This window comes from Calliphora vicina, chromosome 5 (genome assembly GCF_958450345.1).
Source record: "Calliphora vicina chromosome 5, idCalVici1.1, whole genome shotgun sequence".
In the NCBI taxonomy this organism is placed as follows: domain Eukaryota; kingdom Metazoa; phylum Arthropoda; class Insecta; order Diptera; family Calliphoridae; genus Calliphora; species Calliphora vicina.
In genome coordinates, this window is record NC_088784.1 from 1,448,904 (window position 1) to 1,466,654 (window position 17,751).

A 17,751-nucleotide genomic window follows, 5' to 3' on the forward strand; every position below is an offset into this window, starting at 1 on the left:
CTACACATTTGAGCAGTGACTGACTGTGTTGTATTGTGCTGTGCAGTGCTGCTGTTCTGTGCCGTGTTGCGTTGTTGTATGTTGGATTGTGTTGTCTGTTGTGCTGTGACTACAGTGCGCTTGTGATTGAACCTAGAGTCATAAGATTGTCGTCGTTTCATATTATTACATTGCGGGATTCAGTTGGGGTTTAACTGTCACTCGGGACGGTAGATCGCGCTTAAAATTGTTTTACTCTTACTACAACAGCAACCAAAACAACTTGTTTTTTATTTTAAAATCCCAAATTCTCCACGGTGCATTGATACTTTAACACAAATAAATAATAACAATAAAACGAAAAGAATAAAAAAAAAACCATACAAACATCAAAATAATAATACAATAATCATTATCGCCCACAAGACTGTCTATAAAAAACAACAAAAAAACTAAAGTGTGCAAACAAAATATTAACCACAAATAAAGTGTAATTGGCTGGCTGATCTAATAAAATCATTTGTGCAACTGAACTGCAACAAAAAAATAAAGATAATAAAAAATATTTGTGACAAAATTCGTTGATTTTTAATAGTGTTTTTAGTGAATTCCCTTAAAGTCAATTAAGCTTTATAGAAAAGCTAGCGAGATCTTTTGCCTTTTTATATCAGCTGTAAAGTAAACGGCTTCAAACTGCGTTCCGACGAAGCTGTGCCGGGTTTTAGCTCGGCTTCACCCTGGCCTACTCTCGATTTAGAATGGGGTCGCAAATTGTATCCCACAGCGGCTCCGCGTACCGCTGGCGGCCTTATGTTTGGCCTGCCACCCACAGCGGCGGACATGAATCAACCGCGTGGACCCATGACCTCATTGAAAGAAGAGCCGTTGGGTGCTAGAGCCTGGATGCAACCTGTCGTCGATCAAACCAAGTATGTACAAAATCATTTCGTTTAGTTAAGTTTTAAAGAAATTTGTGAGATCTTAAGATCCTTATTGTGTTTGATAAAAATAGGCCTAAAATCAGCAATTTATAGGTACAAGAAGTGTTAACTTAAACGATTTATGATTTATGCAAAAGCTTGATACAGTGAGTAACAAAATAATCTAAAAAAAATTAATGAACTGCATGAGTTATTCTTTCATTGTTATTTGTTGCAATATCTCGTGAAACTATTTGATTGACCACTGTTTATTGAACAGTAACTGTTGCTTGCACAAATCCTTAGATTACAGTGTCTATCAAATTAAGAAGGTGCTTAATACTATTTTTGCATGAAAATTACTCAGTTTCCAAACACAAAATTATAAATTTGTTTTCCGATCGTGTTTCTGAATCAGGCCCTTAATTGTTGTGCTCAATTTTAAGTAAAAATTCTTATATTTTATTTGTATATGAAGTCAATTATGAAATGCATAAACCATCAAGTTTTTATAAATTATTCAAAATTTTCATTTTAACAAAATCAATTGTTTTTAATGAAAACCAAAAATTTGTTTATTGGTGATATATATTTCCTGGGTATAGTGATATTTCTGTCTCTGATTTCGGTTAAATTCCATGTTGCGTCTATCTGAAAGCCTCTTTGATAGTCCATTTACTAGTCCACAAACTACTCTCAAATATGGCAATTGGTTCCAAAGTTAGCAAAGACATCGATGAGTAATTTTACATGAGTTTCTTATAAAAATATTTTTTTTTGTTTCTCTGAGATATTTTTTCCAAATCATAAGATTTAATTTTTTTTTTTTAATTTTTAAAAATGTTCAGATTTTTACTTTTTCTTAAATTACTTAAGCAGTTTGAGTAAAAGATATTTAGGCATTAATAATTTGCTGGATACACGTAACCTCAAAAGTGAGTAAACACTAGCGATTTTTTTGATTTTTTTAAGATCATGAAAATAATTATAGTCCGACTTAAATCTTTTTTTTCACAACCGAATCTATTATTCAACAAAATCTCCAACAAACCGAAACTTTAAAATTTTAATCGATGGATAAATTTTAGGATTTTCATTATCTTAAAAAAAATCAAATATTTTTTGGTGTATACTCACTTTTGAGGCTCACTGTATATCTTAAACTCATGTAGTGCAAGCGAATGATATGTACACGCCGAGAAAAAATAGCTGTACAAGTTTTTTTTAACCATATTATAGTCACAGTAATTATTTATATAATTGCGGTAACCATAATATGGTAAATTTACGATTCACATGATTGTAACAATCATATATATGGTTGCAGTAAATAAGTACATAAATGTTTTGTGACAATCATTTTCATGATGAAGGATTTACCATATTATGTTGTTCTCGGCTTATGAATATCATAATCTGAGAACAACATATTATGATATAATGATTCATCATGAGCATGATTGCCATGAACATATACATATGTGCCGCGATAGTGTGCTGGACAATCAATCTGAGGGTTGCGGGTTCGATTCCCGCCAGAGGTTCTGGGTGTATCTGCAGACAAGCAAAACGCTTCGCAGATAGTGTTTGTTTAAAACAAATATGATAGTTACAATCTCTTTTCTATCATATTATGGTTACCGTAATCATATAAATAATGACAGTGACTATACTATTATTGAAATGGCTACAGTAAACATGTAAAACTATATTTTTTCTCTGGGTGTATGTTCCCAATGTTGAAATATTTGACGAAATTAATGTGACCACTAAAAAATTTATATTGCACATACTACATTGAACAAATAATTATTTCCTTTAAACAAGCTTTAAATTTAAAAGAATATTACAGTTTGAATTAACATTCAAATATTTTTCGCTAAAAATTTGAACAATATGAAATGTTTTTTACTAAAATTAAATAGCATTTAAGCTTCTGCTGTTTAAATTTGTTTCCTAATCCCCCTAATTTGATTAATTGATCATAATTGCTCTTTTACGCTCTTTCTTTATTCATATTTATCTAAACATATTCATACTACTCATCGGCTCTCTCGTTCTCTCACTCTCTGTTACCATTCTAATGTTATTAGATAAATTAATTATCTATAAAACAAACAACAAACAATTCATTCATAATCAAGAGTCCTTGTTTATTTTTAGCTTTTGTCTCATAAAGTTTTCCAATATTAAGAGTGTTACCATCATAAAATTAGGCCCTTAGGCTCTTACATGTCAACATCACATAATAATACAATAATAAACTGAAAAACTTTTCTCTTTGTTTTGTGTTCTCCAAAAATTTATGCCAAAAAAATGGTCCTCAAAATAAAAACTCAAAATTTGAGTTGTATTGTTGAGCAAGGAAAACAAATAAATATATTACTCAAAATATAAAGCAATTCTTAAAATAAGGGGGGAAGATATTGTAAATGTTAGTTTTTTATCATAAGAAATGTTTTGTTCATTAACTTTGTATCCCCCAAAAAACAACAACAACAAAAGGATGTATAAAGTAAATAAAAGGTAGTGGTCGAATTTGTAGAACACTTTTATAAAAACTTAAAGCTTTCTCATAGTTAAAACTTTAAGACTTATTAACATAATTTTCTTACTTAGAACAAGTCTTACCCCCAGTAACACGAAGTCTGGTTATGTTTTAACTAATAGTTATACTGACAGTTTTCATACAAAACCGACAGGATAGCTATTAGTTAAGGCATAACCAGACTTTGTGTTAATGGGGGTTATAATGATTAATTTATTGTCTGATATATAAGAACTTATTGGAAATTTGTATAACCACCATAACGTTTCATGCAAATATTCAATATAATTCTCATTCAGTTAAAAAAATGCTTAAACTTTATTTTCCAAACTAAAAAACCGCCGTCACCTGATCCGTTACTGTAGTTACTAACCTAACATTCCGTTTTTATTGCTAACAGCTAATATAAATCCATAAAATCAATGAGTTATTATATTCGTTACATGTAACTAGTTATTTTTGTGATGCCAGGATAATGACTTATTATTTAACCCACTATTTGTAAGCGTTTGTGGTAAATCTTCAATGACATTATCTTATTAAAACAATGATTTAAAATGCTACTAATGAAAAGTCTACTACTTTGTAATGAAAAATGAAAAAATACTTGTATGTTGTTGGACAAGACTTTTCAATTACCTTCCTATAATAGCTGGAATAGCTCCTATTTAGAAACGGCAACCAGGTCCCAACACAACTCTATTTAAACTTTTCTTAAATTAAGCTAAACTTTAATTTTATTAGGAAATATTGATAACATTTACGCCGTCAGACAATAGGGATTAATTTGTGTTTTTTTTTACAATAAAATGATACACATGTCAACACAATTTAAAATTTTCTTATTCACCATGTTTAAAATATGTATGTATTTATAAGAAAAGATTATGCTGGTTTTATGTGAAGTCTTTCGAAAATATTTTCTTAAAGAAAAAGTACTAAATTAAACGGAAAGTATTCTAGCAATCATAGTATAATTGCTATAAACATGCAACTAATAGGAATGACAATAATAACAATTGATGCATATTTGTCTGTGATCATAACTTTAAATGATTGCTCTCTTCGTGAACAATTATTTGGGCATCACTTCAATATTAAAAATACTTAAATTTTATTTGGCTGAAGTTAAAAAATGTTGACAAATATCCAACGATATTAATGTTCTGTAATCCTATTTAAATTTCAAGAGAAATCCACTTAAAAACTAAGACAATTAATTATGTACATTAAAGGTATGTATTTCCAAATAAAATTTGGCGTTACAAACATTACGACCATCCTCAAATGCGTAAACCATTTCCTATAGCAAATGTTTTAGAATCGTAAAAAAAGCTTCTTTCTTAACATCCCCCAAAAACAGCCTACAAGTGCGTGCTTGTACAGTAAACAGGATAAACAGCATTTACGACTTTTTTTTGTCGTTTTGGGGGGTTAACGAGAATTTTGTGTATTATTTTTGATGCGTATTTGTGCGTTTTTTCTTTGCTGTTTTCTAGCGTTGAGTGGCTGTTTGTGAAAGCTGGGGAGTAAGGGGCAAGTATTGTATATTAAGAGGGTTGCTTTTCAAGTTCATTGAGATATTTTTTGGGGTTCCTTTGGCTTATTTTGTGTTTGTTTTCTCTGAAGCTTAAAACATCTTATTAGTGTAAACAGAGATGTATATCAAGTGAGATGTTTTTATTAAGAAACGCCAACAATACAAATAAGAAAAGTGACAATTTCGAAGAAGAAATACTACCGTACGTAAAAATGACCGCGGGTTTTTTGCAAACAGCGACGGCCCCACAAAATGGCCGTCAACAGCCAAGTGTTAATGGCAAATTATTAAGGTGAACAAAACGAAAATTATAAATAATATTCAATAAAATTCAACATAAAAGAAATCAGCATAAATTTGACAAATAATAATAAAAAAAAATGGCCAACTGGCATAAAAAACCAGCCATCAGAGAGTAAAAGAGAAATTGTGCAAAAAAAAAAGGACATGTATTGACTTTTTCCGTTTCCGTTTCCGCAGTTGCTGCTGATGGTTGTGTTTATGTTTTATTTAAATCATTCTTATACCTTTTTTGTTTTGTATTGTTGTTGTTGCTGTTGTTACATTTTGGTTTATTTTGTATTTGAATTCAGCTCATAACACACAACATATATACACATTTACATCTACATCTACAGATGTATCTATGTTGTTTTCTTTTTTGTTGATTATAATTGACTTTACTTGAACAGCCAGAGTTTAGTTGGCTTTTACTTTAACTTTCAAAAAGTCTAACTGAAACTGTTAAATTGTTACAACTGCTTTATTTATAATTGTTGAGGATTGCTTTTCTTTTCATTTCCTCTATCCTTTCTCTCCTCTCTGCTTTCTTTTTCTCTTTCCCTTTTCTTATTTATTTTCTTGTTAGAATGTGAACAATCACTTGAAAAGTTTTATATTCAAAAAGTACTTGTTGTTGGTAGTACCTGTATTTTATTTTTTTTATGTATAAAGATGTTAACGAGTGAGTATGGTAGTAGTTTTTTGTACTTTAGCACCCTGAATATTTGTTAAATTATTGCCGAATTATGTATTGTGAAGTGTAATAAAATGTAATTTATATTGTAAAAGATATCGAACTTTATAAAGTTTATTTCTTGTTTTTGTGGCTATTTACAATCTCACACATGTGTTGTATACATGGACTACTCTTATATTGGAATTGGGCACAAAACTTTTATGCAACTGAATGGAAACAAACAATGTTTAAACCAAATGTGACCAACGTATGTTATAACAACTTATTCGAACGCTAATTTGAAATATCACAAAAATTGTATAAATTTGTTTCTCTTAAAACATAATTCCATATTTATTTTTATAATGCAATCTCTTTATATAAAAAATACATTTTCACTATCATCGATCTATGGGCAATTCTTAAATATTCGATCGTTATTGATAGATCAATCGCAGTCCTTAGCGATCGCAGCCAAACCATTTTCTATCTTTTAGTTTGAATGTTATTAAACAGTTTCATATTTATAGGATTTTTATGTAAAATCAATGATGCAGCAACCAATTTTGAAAATGTGTGTGAGTAGTTCGAATCCTTCAAGTTGGTTGCGTTAAATAAAAGTCCTTTTGAACATTATATAAAGTATTTACATACTTTTATATACTTTACAACAATATTTATGCATGCGAGTGTGTGATTCTTTTTTTTTTGTATATTATTTGACTAATTGACAAGGTCGATAGGTAAATAAATCGAATGCAAATATAATGACCGTGATTTATGAGAAAAATTTGATAACAGCAGCAGCATTGCTAGCATCCACATGAAGTCAGCCAGCAATAACAAACAAAAGCCAGAATATTATTTTATATATCAGTTTTATTTATGTTCACACATGCACTGAAATTCAGACAATAAAACCTCTCTCAAACAAAAAAAAAAGTTATTACCTTACAAATACATAAACACATACATACATCCAAAGGACATACAGGCATATATATGCATGTATAAGGACTCACACATTTTAAAACAGTTTACAAAAAAAATAAAAAACTGTTCGAAAATGCTGCAGGAACCAAAAGATTGTATTTCTCCAAAAATAAATGAAATAAAATAATATGAAAAAGGATCGTTAACTTTATTGTGTATAATATTTTATTTATCCAAACACAGGCACTCACTGATACGCATTCATTCTTATACATATTAATGACTGAAAAGTTAAACTTGCTGAATTCTGTGGCCAAATGTAAAATGTTTGCTAGCAAAACTTGTTTATTTATAAGCAAGTGTTTGAATACTATAGATATCCTGCTGAAATCTAAACTTAAAAAAACCATATTCTTTAATTGGCCTTTTCTTGCTCATTTAAATAACTTCCAAAGAATCAAAAAAGCAGCGGAACATATCAGCCTAAGCAATGAATTTTGACACTGTCTTTAGATTAATGAAGGAATGAAATAATTTTTAGAGCAAAAGGTACTTTTTTGCTAATTTCAAATTTTCGGGAAATTGTGCCCCCTTAAAATATTGCATGAACCTGGAAATGGTAACATGGTTCTTATTTATCACCACATTAAATTATAAGTATATTTGATATAAAACCAAGTTTATATCGGAAAAAGTACCTTTTGTAAAAAGTACGTTTTGTTAAAAAAACAAGAAAAAAGTACGTTTTTTATGAGTTTTTTGGCATTGAAATTAAATATATTATTTTTGTCATTTTATATTACATAGTTAGTGTTTAAAAAAAAATAAAAAAGTACGTTTTGTTAAGCACGATTTTTTTAGAACCCATTAAAAAAATGATATGAACTAATTGTTTCTAGAAGATTTTATAAAAATACCAAAACACCAATTTGTTAAAAAATGTGAAAAAGTACCTTTTGTTCTGCGAAACCTCTACATATGGATGTTGTTAAATATAACTTCCAAAGAACTGAAATATATGAACTTGCTTCTTAACTTTGAAAGAAAGAATGAAAGATTATTTTAGAAGTGGTACATTGCACTTGAATAACGATTGGCTTCCTTCTCAAATAAATATATCTGTTGAAGGCCACTAAATATCTTTATTGTGAGATTTCACTGTTTTATACTCCTACGTAAACATTGTTTTTTGTGGATATCTATGTTTGTTTATTCAATTGTCTTAGGTGTTTAAAAATAGAAGAAAAAAAGAAAACCAAAACAAATAAAAAACACAATCATAAACCATTTCGAAAACCATTTCGAAAACCGAAAAGTCAGCGAATTGCAAATTAAATTGTACATACGTTATGGTTTTCAGTTTAATTTTTTTTTTTGAATTTTTCTTTGTTATAGAGATGTTCAACTAAATAGCAAAGTTTTAAAGACATTAGTAAAAAATTAATTCAGATATAACCATAAAGGAAAGGGAACCAACATAAAACTGGTCCCTTGATTGGTTGTTTGGTTCTAGTTCTAACACTTTCTATGAAAGGAACCTCTCAATATTGAAGGAGATGGCAAATTTACAACTTTTAGGCACTCGGTGACAGGTCACGAAACTAATACAAATGTTCCACCAAAGGTGGTAGACAAAAGCTTAAATGTTCCTCAAAACCAAATCTATGTTTCTTTCGTATGGTTTAATATAAAATTTTGCAAAATTTTCTTACATTTTCCGAACCTTTTTAGTATTTTTAAATTATTTGTTTTGGATTGTTTAGAATTTATATATAAATACAGTACCATAACAGGGACAATTTAAGTGCTATTTACTGGTACTTATTTTGTTTTTATTGAAAAAAAAAACAAAAATATTTCAGAAAAAGTACCAAATAGTAATTTACCTTGAACCTTAAAGTTTTTTCATTATAGGGACAATTTAAGTGCTATTGACTGGAACTTATTTTGTTTTTATTGAAAAAAAACCAAAAATATTTCAGAAAAAGTACCAAATAGTAATTTACCCTGAACCTTTAAGTTTTTTCATTACTGGGACAATTTAAGTCCTATTCACTGGTACTTATTTTGTTTTCATTGAAAAAGTACCAAACATCTTCCAGAAAAAGTACCAAAAACGTTAATTTACCCTGAACCTTAAAGATTTTTCATTACATATACAATTTAAGTGCTATTGACTGGTACTTATTTTGTACCAAAAATAGTCCAGAAAAAGTACCAAAACCATAAATTTACCCTAAAACTTAATGTTTTTTCCGGGGAGGTTTATTTAACCAAACAGTCTAATAAAAGTCTAGTAAAGGCTTTTTTGTCCATTCATGCCTTAGTCTGTAAGCTTTTCTGCTAAACAACTAATTTTGGCCCAAAAATGCCTGTAGAGCTAAACTGTTTTTCAGTTTATGAAAGCAAATCACTCACTGGCACTGATTTTGTTCTTTTAAAAATATACCAAAAATTCTCCAAAAAAAGTAACAAAAACATTATTTCATTATTTTTTTGTTTTAATTAAAATTTTTATTTTTTACTTTACTCAGCCAGACAGTATAAAGGGGTGACTACTATTGTTTTTGATTCCTGTCCGAGTTTGTAAGATTTTTGGCCAAGTAACTCAGCTTGGATGCGGATTTAAAAAATGATGTTGCTAAATAATATTTCTTTACAAAATATACGAAAAAAAATCTAAAAAAATTATTTAGGATTTTTTTTTCACTTGATGACATATTTTGGTATCGAAATATTTTTCAGAAGACGTATAATTTTATAAAATAAGGCCCTAAATTATTAATTTAGTTCTGTGCTAATTTTGTTTACAGGAATGTGTATTTTTATAAAGTTACACCTTAGTCTGGTTTGACATGAATTTAATCAGCCTAACCACAAAAGCCTTAAAGTACATTTTAAACTCATAAGTCGACTATTATTTTAAATTTCGTAACATAATGCAAATATGAATTAGAATTTAAATTGTTATTTTATAAATTTAAAATCGACTTTTCGGCTTTTGTGGTTTGGCTGAATGTTTTGAAATAGTAACAAGAAATGGTTAAAAATTTACAAATTCGTATTGAATTGATAACAATTGTGTAAATATAACTAACAAATTTAGTTGAACTTAAATCTACAATTTGGTTTTAAATTTTAAGAGAAAACTAGTAAAATGAGCTTAAACCGAAAGCCTACTGAAGTAAATTTAAGTTTATTTTAAATTTAATGATAGTCTAAGCAAAGTAAAAAGAGGATTTAGTGTATCTCAACTAACCATCAAAAGACAAATGTGGTAACATTCTTCTTTTTATTTTTTTGCTATTCGACTGCTAACAGAATGACGATAAAAATGAACAACAAGGATATTCTGTAATAATAATGGCTCATGTGTAGGTGTACTGCTACTTCTATAGAATACTCGTTCGATATCCTTGTCTAACATCATGTTTGTTTAGCTTTTGTTTAGTTAAACCGTTAATGAATGGATAAATGAAAGGATATGAACATTTTTTTGTTTGCTGTATTTGTGTATAAAGTGATATATTGACATTTAACATAAACATACACACACACAGCAACACAAACTCATACATTCATATATAAATACAGACATTTATACACACACATATGGGCAATTCCACGAGAATCGCTAACACGACTGAAAACACAAAAACCCTTGAAACTTTTTTCAAGATGATATAAATAAAAAATAATAATAAAATGTTACTATGTGAAAGTATTTAGATCATATTACAACATTTTAAAGGCAAAAATAATAGTTTAAACTGATAACCCAATTTGCTTGTAGTATGAAATGAATTTGACTCTGATTGTTTTTTTGCTATTGTCAAATTGTTTATTAAACCGAATGTATATTTTCTATTCACTTTTTTAGTTTTTGTATAAATATATTCACAGTATATGTATTGTTTTATTATAAGAGAAAAATCTGTCACGTACCGTACGTCACGTACGATATTAAATTTTATTTATTATAAAATCATCCAAAGATTGTTTTTATTTAAATATGAAGGATTGTAAAGGAAAAATATTTCGTTTAGTGTATGAAATTAAAAGAAAACATTCACGATTCGAATATTTTCGCATATTTCTACATGTACCTCAAAATGACTTCCGTTGTTTGTCACTTACGATATACCCTTATTTCGCTCTATATTTTGGACAACAATATTTCGAAAGAACTTTTTATTATTTTAAAATATAGTACCCTCTGAATGGAACATAAAGACCAAATTATTTTTCAGATACTCTTATTTTTGCAAAATCTATTCCACTCTACAAATGTCACTTACGATGATATGGAATTGCCCATATGTATGGTTGCAGTTTTATTGTTTCCTTTAACATTTTAATTGTTAGTTTTTCGTCCTGTACAATGACTGAATGAATGAGTGAATGTATTTTGTATGTTTGTTTATTTGTTTGTTTGCCAATAGAAATGATAGAGGAATGTAGGTAAATAGAAATACTACAATAGTATGTTTAGTATCCAAACAAAATGTTGATATAATCATAATATTTTTATTTTATTTTACTTGTGCTTGTGCTTTTCAATATGCAATTATTCTTGTGGACAATTACAATATGTGTTTGCTTAGCCCAAAAAAAAATAAACAGCAGAAGTCCTTTCTTATGAAGCAAGAAATCTACATTTACATTTACACTGCACACTCTTTATTCTAAACAATATGGTGACATTTTTTGTTTAATTATTATAAATAATTTGGTGGGATATTATTCTACATTTACTTTATTTTAGGTCATTTTATTTTTCATTTAGTTTTGTTTGCTGTGTCAACCTATAATTAAGCCAAAGGAAAAAGGACATGTCATCAAGTAACTAACAACAGTGTGACACACTAAATACTTGTATTACAGTAAGAGTTTCGATGTACTTGACACACACGCTCATGTAAAATTGTGTTATTTTAGTGGCAATTATTAAACTATTAGACAAGTTTATTAAACATAATTAACTTAAACAAATGATCTTTATACAATTACATGCACCACTCTCTCTTAAATACACTCTCCTAAAAAGTTATTAACATGTAGTTTTGGGTTTATTTCCTGTTTGTTTATGTCTTATTTAAGCAATTGAAAATGGAACTCTACATAGTATTTAATTTATATTTAAATGTTTTTAACTATAATTATGCTTTATGTGTTTTTGGGTTATTAACAGATTTAATTTTAAATAGGACGTTGACAGGAGAAAACATTGTTAAGCAAATAACTAATAATAAAAATCTAAGGAAAAATATTTTTAATCATGTTTAAATAAAGTTTTATCCGGAATTTTTACACCTCTTATACAAGTTTTATCATGATCATTATCATGATCTTCAAGAATGCTCTAAAATTTTGATAATACATGTTTAAACTTGTCTTTATTAATACTTAAATGTTATTTTGTAGACTTGAAACTTAAAAGCGTTTTTTGAATAAAGCTGAATATTAAATTTATTTAAATTACTGACTGATCTTTTCTTATATACATACAAATTTATTAAACAATTTTACTTCTTTCTCTTTATTTATAGCTTGGGCATTGGCAGAGCACATTTTGAGAAACAACCACCCAGCAATTTGAGAAAATCGAATTTTTTCCATTTTGTTATTGCTCTATACGATCGTGCCGGCCAACCCATTGAAATCGAAAGGACTGCATTTATAGGATTTATTGAAAAGGAATCTGAAGCGGATAATACGAAAACCAATAATGGCATACAATATCGTTTACAGTTACTCTATGCAAATGGTAAGTGTTAAAGTGAATTGAAAAAAAATAAAAGAAAGATAAAATTAAAATACGTAATTAATAGGTTACAAAATATTTATACTTAAGGTCGTGCAGGAGAAATTTCCCCCCAAAACCGAAAAGTTTTAATATAAAAAAGGAAAATTGTTGAGCTGAAGCCCGGGTCATGAGTCCCTATCCTACACTATCATTCGATTTAATTTTGACAATTGAATATACAATTTTCGTTATTGGTTGAATTTTAAATACACAAATTATTGAATAGATAAATTTCATAATTGAAAACACAAAAAATAAGAAAAATGTGTTTTCAATTACGAAAATTATCTTTTCAATAATTTTTGTATTTAAAATTCAACCAATAACGAAAATTGTATATTCACTTGTCAAAATTATCAAATTCAAAATTCAATAGAAAATATCAGAAAATTTTGTTTTTGAGCACATGAATACTTGATTCAATTATGAAATAATTGAAACCAGTTCAATATGTGACAAATATTTGAATTGAAACGGTTTAAGAAATAGTTTTTTCTGTGTATTATTTAACCAATAATTTAATTATTTTTTTTTTTTGAAGATAAGAATTTTTCACCAAATTTGATTTTTTTTTTTACCAAACATTTTTTTTAACAAAAATTGTTTTAAATGTTTTTCTTAAAGTATTCTTTGTTGAAGGGTATATAGGATTCATCTCAAACGAATATAGCACTTTTATCTATTGCAGTTTTTGGTTACGATCGGAATTTCAAACTAAAATTTTGTGATTTTTGTGACATTTAACCCCCAATGAGTAGCGGATAATTTATGGTGAATTTTAGTTTAATATTTATTTGTATTTCCTTATATGTATTTCATTCCATAATTAATAATTGCAAACGGACTTACTGAAGAGCACATAAGAATAACACCACAGAAGTTATTCTTTTATTACTTCACAGGCAGTGATTAGCAACCTTAAAGGAAAATAATGCTGATATTGCCTAGCCTCCTTTACTATTTTACATCACATACAAATAGTAAATTCTAATACTTATTCGCTTCTTTGGATGTTCTTTTTCCTTTGTAAGAATAACAAATGGGTCTTCGTTTAATGTTATTTATATTTATATTACAATTTTTTATGCAAATTTAAGCTTTTATACATATTATTTTGACTTTTAAATTATAATTTTTCCATTGACTTACTATATAATAATGAAACTTATTTAATTTGTTCTCTTTTTCCATTTTAGGTGCCCGACAGGAACAGGATATTTTCGTTAGACTTATAGACTCCGTCACCAAACAAGTAAGTTCTAAATCAGAATATTAAAAAAATTTATTTTAAAGAACTCATTTTATAAAACGAAACGTTTAGAAAGAAACGCTTTCTTATCACATCGTGAAATTTTTGTGTGTGTAAGTGAGTTTAACCTTCTTAAACCTTGCTAAAATTTTCAAGTGTTTAAGAAACAAACGAAATGAATTTGTCTTCAATCGAGCCATAAGTTGCATTCAAAATTGATTGTCACAGTTAATTAAGTGCGTCCTGCACGCATCAACCAACATACCAGCTCAATAAATTGACTTGTCAAACACTCAAATGGGTTGCTGCTGCTACTGTTACTACTGCTGTTAGTGCTGTTTGGAAAGAACATAAAAATCAAAGTCATTACCTTTCAGAGGTAGCGCCCACTAAAAGGATTGTATTGGTTGCCTCTAATGTTTTTGTTGTGTTCATTGTATGTTTGTTCTTTGCTCTCTGACAATTGTGCAAATGTCCTTTGGGTGTGGGGGAGGTATGCAGGAAGGCGGGTAGGACAGCCAAATAGTTTGTTAAAAAGTGCAAATACAGCAATTTGAAATAAAAATGGTAGCCTTGTTTAACTGGCCATATGTCTTCCTTAAAAAGGCCAGTGGTGAGGTGAGGGAAAGAGTGGTAGAGAGAGAGGGAGACTAAGATAGAGATCTATTACAGTTTAGTTATAGATTTTTTTCCATTTATCCTTTTAAAAGCTGTTTGTAAGTGACTAACTACTGTTACAACTACAAAAGGACTCGTTAAAGGATGTTTTTTTTTCTTTTCAATACAAACAAATCTATACTAACACACACATGTGTTTCAGTTTTACTTCGTGTGTAGAAGTTGGAGTTTTATACTTCTTTTTTTATTATTTCGTATTGTTTTTCAAGGGCAATTAATTTCTAGGGTGACAAATTTTTATAGACTCTGTTATGAGTATTATTGCTGTTTATTTTTTTATTTTTTTTTTATAATAAAGTTGTATAAAGAGGCGGAGGTCACTGTTGTAAATTGGATGTTTTTTTATATTATTTTTATTGTAATATTTGGGTGTAAAGTACTTATTTAAACAAACAAAACAAAACAAAAAAAGACAATATTACCCCTTTCATTTTTATTAAGTCTTTATCGTCAACATACCAGTTTAAACATGAGAATGTACCATAGATAATGATATTCTGACATTGATCATGTTATTTTGTTGTTGTACAATATTATTTTTATTATAAATCGATTTACTGCACGATGTCAGTTTATTTTTTCAATATGAAAACAAAGAATCAATGAGCCATGTGTGTTTTTTCCATTTATTTTTTAGTTTAACAAACAATGTGCTGGACAATAGCAGATTGAAAGATAATAGAATAGAATAGAAATTATTAATATGACAAAATTATTGAGAAAAAAATCTAAAAAAAAAAACAGACACAAAATACAGAAATTCAAATTACAAAATTTGTTTATTCAGAAAACAGTGTCATAGAAAAAATTGCCAACATTAAATTAATATTGATTTAACTTTAAATACCACAATGATTTTAAAATATATTTCCTTATGAGTTAATTAAAATCTCCCATATTAGTAGGTGTGTAATGACTTTGATTTCGAAATGAACATTAAACATTTTCCCACCATTATTTAATACCCCACCCTGTGGAAAATCAGACAATAAAATTTATAAAAAGGCTTGTAGGTAATTGTGTGCACTGTGCCTCTGTTTTTTTTTGTTTGGAAGAGCTAAAGGAAATGAACAATCATTTGATCCGATTATCTTAGTTTGATCAAAGTAATATTATTACGATTAGATGTTCCTAAAGTGGCACAAGGCACAAGTATGTTTTGTTTTATTCTTTATTCCTGCAGTTTTATTAAAGGTTGTCACAAATAACATAAAATAGGGGAGGAAGAAGAATGACAAAAATTTCCAAACAATTGTATTTGTACTTGAAATGGGATTACATTTGTTTTTGGAAATTTTAAACAAAATTTTATTACAATTCAAAAGCAGAGCTGGTAAAGAAAAAAATCATGGAAAGGTTATGAAATAAAAACACTTAAACATTTGTAGCCTCAACAGAAAAACTTGGTAGTCCTAAAAAACACAACTTTCTTTGTGTTTTAAACCAACTGCTAAACTGATTTTATTTATTGTTTAGTGCAATAAATTTATAGCTGAAAAATAATATGAAATTTGTAAAATAAATAATAATTTTTTTTGGAAATAATAAAATTTGTTCAAGGTTGTCTGACATTTTGGTTCATATTATTAGTTACACTGAACCAAATTTGCTGATTTTCAATAGCAAACTACTTAGGTCAGTTATAAAGATTATAGGTGAATTTCAATAATATTAGTTTTGTATTTTGGAAACTAGAGTGATTTACACATACTGAACATACCCACGACAGCTTGTTCTACGCACAAGAATGAACCGAGTTCACTCAGCCAAGTACTGTCAACTCAGCAACTACTGCTGTTATAACAACAACAACATAGACAGAATTTCATAAGAATTCAATATATAAAGACTTTGTGGAACCTTAGATGAATATATCGAACTGGTTCCTCTAAAGAGAGTCAACTAAAAATTTAAAAAAAATTCAGTAGAGGCAAAAAACTCTTTTTTTAATACATTACAATGAAAGTTGAAGACGTATACAACTTAATTTTTTGGCGAAAGAGTAGAGATTACCACTGTACGTCGATTTCTTGCAAAAAATGAAAATTGAATAATTTTGAGTTGACTCTCTTTAGAGGAATCAGTGCAATATGTTTATAATTTTAAAGAAAATCCTTAACAATATTAATGAATTCTTTAAAACAACTGTTCTTGCAGCCCAAGTAATTATGCTCCGAGAATAATCTGCTACTTAAGGGTTAAATTTTTGACCAAATTTTGTTGGTCGCTGTTGTTGCAACCCTAAAATTTGCTCTACATCTCTGATTTCCAACGCATTAAAATAATGATAAACAGCAGCAACAACAAAAACAAAAAACAACAAGCAAAAGAAATAAAAACTGAAATATTCATAATTACACTTGATCAGATAACAAAACATGTTACATTACAAATGCTCTTAAAGCGCTTTATATCATATTTATCGCAGGGAAGAGATGGATGGATGGATGGAAGGAAGCAATTGCAATTGTAATTTGAGGACACATGATAATGCTCCATTCGCTCTACCACGTGCTGATATGCTTTACAGATTGGCTGGCTGGCTACAATATAGGATCATATTTCACAAAAAATCTACCGTCATAAATGAAACCAAATCGAATGTAATGCCAAAAAAATAATATTCAGTCGCAACACACAAAACACACGTCTATCTGTCTGCCGGTTTTTAAAACTGCATCAAATATGAGCAAAAACAAAAAAAGAAATTCAAAATAATTTATTACGATTTTACGCATTATAGACAATACACTCCTCAGTCACTCACTCACTGACTCATTCACTTCACTTGCACATACATTTTAGTATCGAGTACCTACAAAAATGTTTAGTTTTTTTTGCAGCTTTTTATTGTTTTTAATAAATAAATACCATGTGCTATGGATGGAATATTAGCACTAAAACAGCAGCAGCATTTATAGCAACAACAACGATTTGATGGCTTATTGTCCGCAGTAATTTTTGTTGCATCATATCGTTTAAAAATATCCTGCCATCACATCCTTGTGGCTATTGAAAACTCACTGAAATATACCCTCGCTCTTTTGCTTTCATATTTTCAGTTTTTTTATTTGTGTTTTTTTTTTTTGAGATATGAACAATATGGAACTGCCATCATAAAAACAATAACCATAATGATG

General features: G+C 28.6%; 1 protein-coding gene across 4 annotated transcripts in view; it reads left to right on the forward strand.

The window, feature by feature from the left end:
* The first annotated feature begins 606 nt into the window (after window positions 1-606).
* Window positions 607-17,751, forward strand: part of kn (EBF transcription factor knot) — a 51,470-nt gene continuing 34,325 nt past the window's right edge. For all 4 annotated transcript variants that reach the window (XM_065511727.1, XM_065511728.1, XM_065511725.1 and 1 more), the window contains exons 1-3: window positions 607-908; window positions 12,428-12,645; window positions 13,881-13,936. In XM_065511727.1, coding sequence (XP_065367799.1) covers window positions 790-908; window positions 12,428-12,645; window positions 13,881-13,936 — 393 coding nt within the window. In that variant the 5' untranslated portion in view covers window positions 607-789. The remainder of the gene's footprint in view (window positions 909-12,427; window positions 12,646-13,880; window positions 13,937-17,751) is intronic.